We start from the raw sequence: 8,088 nt of genomic DNA, 5'->3' as shown, positions 1-8,088 counted from the left end.
GTTTATTTTAATAGGTTGATAATAAATATCATAATGTCCAGCAGTTTTTTTGTTAAAGAACCCTGAAAGTGCCAAAATTAACTTGTTTTATGTTTGTGCTCGACAGAAGTAGGGGAAAGACCCGATTATAACATAGATGACGCACTGACTTTATCTGCAAACTAATTTTAATTAATTCGAGACTAGGTGCCATGTAAACCAAGTTTGAAGAAAAAAATAATTTTTACACCAAGCGTTTCTGGTATTTTAGCTCCTATGACTTAAAGGAGATCTCTTTCTACCCTGTATCATTACAATTAAAAAACACAAGGATTTTATTAGAATATAAGTAAGTGAATAAATCTAACTAAATAAAAAAAAATAATAATTAAAACCCAAGTTTTCAAGTTAGATCAAGATGGCGCTCATAGAGCAACTATGACATGACAATTGACAGCAAACGTCAAATCGACAACTGCATTGAAAACGTCATCAATCCGCCATTATTACCCATATTAGTGTTGTATGTCTTGGGAGTGAATGTATATTATTTCGAATAAGTAAGAATTCAAGTAAATTCGTAGATTTGTATAATCACCAATAGTTAAAAAAAACATTTTCTTTTATTTCCGCCAGGGTACAATCGATCTATGAGAATATCTACCAGAGAAAAGTGTTATGCTCAGATGTGTTATGATGCTCAAGGAGCACTTTGACAAAACACTTAAAGTATGGAAACTACTAAAGTATGTAAAAAACTAAAATTATTATGGTGATGAGTTTTTTGGTTGGTACATCTACTTGGTTGAATCGAAAATTTATATTTTTGGATATTACTTTTTATTTATCGAAGGTCCTTTATAAGGGTCCTTTTTAAAGGCTATGTCACAAGAAAGACTCAACACTCGCACTCGTGTAAATTCGCGGAATTAAAATATTCCTCATAATCATCAAATATACCTGCTAATATAATATTCCCCTCCAACTCAGAAAAAAGCTTGTTCTAGGAGTAGGGTTGTTTGACGGCGTCCGTGCAGTGCATGTGCAGTGGATTTATAAGACGGAGGTCCTGGGTTCGAACACCGGCTGGTCCGATTGATTAATTCTTAATTGATGCAGGTCTGTGCTGGTGGGAGGCTTCGCCCATAGTTAGTTACCACCCTACCGGCAAAGACGTACCGCCGGTACGATGTCGTGTAGAAACCGAAAGAGGTGGATTTTCACCCAAATCTTAACAAGTTAGCCTGCTTCAATATTCGATTGAGATTGTAGTCAAGGGCTAACTTGTAAAGAATAAAAAAAATTGGGTACGACAATTGTTCAAGGGGCAGGATTTGTACGTAGTTTCACCTCTCAGGCCTAGTCAAGTAATATTATTAATTATACACCTTGTACTGTAGCAGTTGATTAAATTCTATTGACAGTCTTTTCCTATTTGTTACCAATTCCGGAGGGTGTGGGTTCGAATCCAGTCCGGGGCGTACACCTCCAACTTTTCAGTTGTGTGCATTTGAAGAAATTAAATATCACGTGTCATAAACGGTGAAGGATAAACATCGTGTGGAAACCTGCACACCAGAGAATTTTCTTAGTTCTCTGCGTGTGTGTAGTCTGCCAATCCGCATTGGGCCAGCGTGGTTGATTATTGGCCTAACCCCTCTTATTCTGAGAAGAGGCTCGAGCACAGCAGTGAGCCAAATATGGATTGATAATGATGATGATGATCATAATGCTTTTACTTTCTAATTCTATACTTTCAGCGTGGTAGATTTTAGTACATCGTATAACCTAACTCCTCTTATTCTGAGAGAAGACTCGTGTTCAACAGTGAGCCATATGGGTTATTAATGGTAATGTTGATTATAATAATAGAAAGAAAGTAGAATTGCTTTAAAAATTTATTATATTTTAAAATACATTCTCGCTGGATATTTCTTTAACGCTAATTTACCTGAAACAAAAAGAAAAAGCGTTAATAATTATTACTAAGTAATTATTTTATTAATGATGCTTACATATTTAGATATAATATATACTAATATTATAAAGAGGAAAGATTTGATTGTTTGTGTGTAATGAATGGTAGAGTAGAACAACAAACAGAGAAAGACATTAATAAAAGTGCTTATACACTAAGGCAAATTGAAATAAACACATTTGAGTTTGGGTATGTTTGATTACAAAATTATTATTTGATTTCAACATTCCGTGAAACATGGTTCAAAACCAAAAAAACATAATAAGGATTACTGAAAACAAAAAAAAAATTTAACTCTAACTGAACTTTGCAGGAATTGTAAAAAAAATGTACTAGCAATTTATGCTAGAACATTTCAATCCAACAAACGTGTATACGTTAATTCTACGTAACTTCGGTGGACAAATACTGTAGGCCCTTCGCTTTCCTGGACTATTTCTACGACGTTGGTCATCTTCTTCTTCCTTCTTCTTCAGAACTATCGCTGCATACACATTGTTTTGTATGACAATTAGGGACGTGTAGCCTGAGATTCTCGCCCGATGTTTGAATGACTATTACTTACGTGTTAAGCAACCCTTGCCACTTTTATCTTCTTCTGCGGTCGTTTTAGTAGTAAAACAGAAGCTACTGAGACGCAAGGTATTGACAAGTAGGGGGAACTTGTCAATTCCAGGAATGTGCAGAGCACGCTGTGCCTGTGAGACTACGCGTCTCTGGTTAAAGGTTAATCCCTCCAAATTCTTCCTCTGCTCAGGAGTATAATCAGCAAATGCATTGATTTCGAGCACTACACCGGAGATTGCAGCATTTACTTTGTTTAGGACCTCTAATGATTTGAGAAACTCTTGGTAGTGGACCTCTTTGTCGGCTTCATCCTCGTATACCTTGTTGAAATCTTTGATAAACTTTGCAAAGAGAGCTGGTCCATCTGTCAAATCGTATTGGGGTTTCTTGTCTTCGGCTTGAGTCATTATAGCCACCACAAATAAAATTAACAACGTCAGTTTTTGCATGACTTCTTTGTACAGTTACTAACACAAATACAAGTACAATGATACCTAGATTGTAGTACAATGATTGAGTTAAATGTTATTTTTCCATATATACTCGATCATGTAACAACAATATGATAAAATTATCTACTTAATAATAATGCTATAAGAGAATGTTATTGCTGATAAGTGTCATCAAAACATATATAAATAATCATAAGCATAAGTCTGTGAGTTCAAAATTACTGTGTTTTAGTTAAGCACAGAAATGAACTTTTTAACTATTTTGTTTCTCTATCTGTATATCTGAAAACATCTTTGTAACGGTTGGGCCGATTTTAATGGGACTTACATTGAAATATAGCGGAGATTTTTGAGCAACAAGTGAAACAGCCACTTGTGGGTCAAAAATCTAGCTAAGAACATTTGTGTTAAACTCCTGAATTCAGAGCTGGTTGTTGTTCGTGAGCACGCGGGCTTTGCTCGTAAACTACATTATGCGACTATAAAGAAGGCTTACACGCTGCAATGCAATATCAAAATAGATTAAAAATCATGGTAATGGTTATGGTTATGAATTAAAATTATCAAAAGTCAACCTTTAGTCGATGCTCTCTCCGAACAAATTCTTCCTCTGCTCAGGAGTGTAGTCGGCGAATTCATTAATATCGAAAGTTGCGTTAGTGTCTGCCGCATTGGAATCATTTATGACCTTCAGAGAATTAAGAAACTCCTTGTAGTGAACTTCTTTGTCGGCTTCGTCCTTGTATTCCTTGTTGTAGTCTTTGATAAACTTCTCAAACAGAGCTGGACCATTTGCCAGATCGTATTGGGGTTTTTCTTCATTCGCCTGAGCCATTACAGCTAACACAAACAAAATTAGACACGTTAGCTTTTGCATGTTTTTAGGTATTACTATAATAAACAATGTGATCTTGACGAAGACTAAAATACAATGCTCGATTTAAGCGTTGTTTTTCTTTTATATACTGAGATATTTATAAAGTGAGTTCGTTACATACCTACAATTAAAAATAATAAATAAAAAACTTGGAACAGAGGGTTCCGTCAAAACTTTAAGTAATTAGGTAATTTTGATGATTTATTTTGTATTACTGTTATATTTATTATTAATATCAAACCGAAGGCGGTACAAACTTTAATACCATTTAATATTAAAGTTTGTACCCCCTTATAATTAAGTTTATTTTTACAACAAATTCACGTTTGACTATGATATCACATGATGTTAATATTGTTTTTATTTTTATTTTATTTCACATCGTAAGCTTAAGTGTGCAAGCTTGCCAATTCACCTGTTATGTAGTCTAATATACTAGCGAGTTAACTTGGAAGGACTCGATAACTTCTTCACAAAAACTGTCTTGACAAACTTATGAACAACAAGATTATACTAGGGCCAGCCGGCTAATTCACTATCTTTGACGTATGTTTAGTTGACATATACAAAATTGAGATTCTATGTAACAAATGTCATCCGGTGCTTACTGGTGTGTATCATACAGAAAGTAGAAGACATTTTGTCAATTGATTTGATGTTTATTTCATCATCATCATCATCATGTCAGTCGATGGACGTCCACTGCAGGACATAGGCCTTTTGTGGGGACTTTTACATTACGATACTGAGCCGCCTGCGAATGCCTGTCCAGCGAATACCTGCGTCTCGCTTGATGTCGTCAGTCCACCTGGTGGGGGGTCGACCAACACTGCTCTTTCTGGTGCGAGGCCGCCATTCCAGCACCTTGGGACCCTAACGGCCATCGGCTCTTCGAAAATTGCCACTTCAGCTTCACGATACGTTGAGGTATGTCGGTAACTTTAGTTCTTCTGCGGATCTCCTCATTTCTGATTCGATCACACAAAGATACTCCTAGCATAGCTCGTTCCACCACTTATTCTGAGAGAAGACTCGTGGTCAACAGTGAGTCATTGGGTTGCTAATGATCATCATGATGATGATGATGATGATGATGATGATGATGATGATGATGATGATGATGATGATGATGATGATGATGATGATGATGATGATGATGATGATGATGATGATGATGTTGATGATGATGGTGATGATGATGATGATGATGATGATGATGATGATGATGACGATGTTGATGATGATGATGATGATGATGATGATGATGATGATGATGATGTTGATGATGATGGTGATGATGATGATGATGATGATGATGATGATGATGATGATGACGATGTTGATGATGATGATGATGATGATGATGATGATGATGATGATGATGATGATGATGATGATGATGATGATGATGATGATGATGATGATGTTGATGATGATGATGATGATGATGATGATGATGATGATGATGATGATGTTGATGATGATGGTGATGATGATGATGATGATGATGATGATGATGATGATGATGACGATGTTGATGATGATGGTGATGATGATGATAATAAAAAGTAAGTAGAATGGTTTTAATAATTTATTATACTTAAAAATACTATATCGCTGGATATTTCCTTAACGCTATTTTACCTGAAACAAAAAGAAAAACTGTTAATAATTATTATCAAGTAATGATTTTATTAATGCTTACACATTTAGATATAATTTAAAATAATATTTATCTGAAACTCATTATTGCACAAAATATAGTTAAAAACAAATAAAAAAATTAATAACTACCAATAGCATGCACCGGCGGCCTTATCGCTAAAGCGATCTCTCCCAGACAACCTTTGGTAAGAGAAAATGTAAATACTACATGTATTTACATTTTCTCTTACCATAGGTTGTACACCAAATATGTAAATAAAAGCTAGTAGTAAATCGACTAGAAGCTGTTTAGATGTTGTACCTCTACTGAGACTGATACTTGTTGTAGTTATGTTGTTGACTCATATTTATATCGTAAGTAGGCAGACCTGCTGGCCTATTCACTAATTTGCTATTTATTAACATCCTATAAAACTAAACAACAAATCGACTGAGAAATATCCATTTACTTACTGTATGATATGCACGAAGTGTTGCCAGTTACCGAATGTCATTTGTTACATAAACTCTCAATTTCGTATAAGTCAACACAATGTTAGTAAATTAACCTGCTGTCCTCTGTAGTGGGCCTTTAAAAATGATTGATAATGCAGATTATTAAATAATGGTTATTTAGAAAATGTAAAGTAAGTTTGATTCGAACTTTTCTCTGTAGAATATTCATTTCTAACTAGAGTAAAACAACAAACAGACAAAGACATTAATAAAAGTGTTTGTTAACTAAGCCAAATTGAAATAGGTTTGATTAATCATTATCAGCCCGAGTCTCCTCTAAGAATGAGAGGGGTTAGGCCAATAGTCTACCACGCTGGCCCAATGCGGATTGGCAGACTTCACATACGCAGAGAATTGAGTAAAGTCTCTAGTATGCAGGTTTCCTCACGATGTTTTTCCTTCACCATTTGAGACACGTGATATTTAATTTCTTAAAATGCACACAACTGAAAAGTTGGAGGTGCATGCCTCGGACCGCATTCGAACCCACACCCTCCGGTATCGGAGGCAGAGGTCATATCCACTGGGCTATCACGGCTATGTATGTTTGATTACAATAAAATATTAACCTTTAATTATTTCGCCTGACTCCGTGCAAATTCTTCCTCTGCTCAGGAGTATAATCAGCAAGTGCATTGATATCGAACGTTGCACCGGAGTTTGCAGCATTCGCTTTGTTTATGACCTCTAATGATTTGAGAAACTCTTGGTAGTGGACCTCTTTGTCGGCTTCATCCTTGTATACCTTGTTGAAATCCTTGATAAACTTTGCAAACAGAGCTGGTCCATCTGTCAAATCGTATTGGGGTTTATTGTCTTCGGCTTGAGCCATTATAGCCACCACAAATAAAATTAATAACGTCAGTTTTTGCATGACTTCCTTGTATTGTTACTAACACAAATACGAGTTTAATGGTATGTTGATTGTTGCACAATGATTGAGTTAAATGTTGTTTTTCCTTATATACTCGGTCAAGTAGACAACAATGTGATAAAAATAAATACTTAATTATACTGTATTGACCGAGCATATTATATATTATATGATATCATCAATATGTATAAATAATCGTAATGTTTGTCTGATGATCATAAATAACTGTTTTACGGCCAGTTTCTTCATCGCAAGTAACAGTCAAAGTAACGTTATAAATCAAAAGTGACGGTCTTATTCACTGAAAAATAAAGTCTTCTTAACTACTTACTAATTTTACTGTTGCTTTAGCTTTACATGAAGAAACTGGCTGTTAGTAAGTGCCTAAAGGTTATTTAAACATTACTATACAATCGAATGTATTAAACCTTATGTCTGTCTGTCTGTCAAGATTGTCTAGGACAATCTTGATCTTGGGAGGACAGCGGAGGTTTTTGAGCAACATCAAGGCTACTTTTTTGTCCTGGAAAATCCATGTTTCCCGCGGGATTCGTGAAAAAGTATATTTCATATTTTCAAAGTCGCGAGCATCCGTTAGTATATTTTTTCATCTGCAATGCTAACGAATTTGAATGCTATGCTAAAATATAGCATTTGTTTTGTTAATTTCTGTATACAAATCCTTGAAAGCTAAGCAATTTTTGTTTGGCAGCTTGCAATAATTAGTTTGCTAGGTGATTGTGTAAAACATATAGTAATAGTTGAAACTTAACCTACACCTAAAGTTTTATATAAAAAATATCACTTAAAAATTATTGATAGATAGAAATTAAGAGACAAATTGATAAAAAAAAAACATTTATTTGACTTAAACAACTATTTTAATAATTATTTTATCTTAATTAATTAATAAATATCGAAAAATGAAGTAAACAGGCCAGTTCGAGTGCTCCTGAAAAGAATAAAAACATTTTGTAAGTAGAATATAACGATAATTTATAACGAACCACGAATTCACGGTTTTGTAAGATACAAAATGCTCTTCATGCATGACATAATGAGCATGATTGTAATCTACATATAAAATATTGCGATAATAAAGAGGAAGTCCCCTTTTATTATAATGCAGTATTCATTTAAATTAAATTATAACTAAGTTTCTTCTTTACATCCTAGTAATTTTAAAAGTGTAGCTAAGGTA

General features: G+C 34.5%; 1 protein-coding gene across 5 annotated transcripts; it reads right to left on the bottom strand.

Annotated features, from left to right (window-relative positions):
- Positions 1–1,859: 1,859 nt before the first annotated feature.
- LOC112053580 (uncharacterized) lies at positions 1,860–7,259 on the bottom strand. 5 transcript variants are annotated; one of them, XR_008251275.1, is made up of 4 exons: positions 6,583–6,968; positions 5,972–6,087; positions 3,552–5,497; positions 1,860–1,930 (listed from the first exon to the last, which is right to left on the bottom strand). XR_008251275.1 is itself a non-coding variant. In XM_024093040.2 (2 exons), exons 1-2 carry the CDS (start codon positions 2,971–2,973, stop codon positions 1,881–1,883), a joined length of 501 nt encoding a protein of 166 aa, XP_023948808.2. In that variant the 5' UTR covers positions 2,974–3,519; the 3' UTR covers positions 1,860–1,880. The 5 variants fall into 5 exon arrangements, 1 of the variants encoding a protein (XP_023948808.2); XR_008251274.1 differs by lacking the exon at positions 5,972–6,087 and having other exon boundaries at positions 6,583–6,966; XR_008251276.1 differs by lacking the exon at positions 5,972–6,087 and having other exon boundaries at positions 3,552–3,816; positions 6,583–6,962.
- Positions 7,260–8,088: the final 829 nt, after the last annotated feature.

The sequence above is a fragment of the Bicyclus anynana genome, chromosome 11 (assembly GCF_947172395.1).
Source record: "Bicyclus anynana chromosome 11, ilBicAnyn1.1, whole genome shotgun sequence".
Taxonomy (NCBI): Eukaryota; Metazoa; Arthropoda; class Insecta; order Lepidoptera; family Nymphalidae; genus Bicyclus; species Bicyclus anynana.
This window is presented reverse-complemented; position numbering and strand designations above follow the sequence as displayed.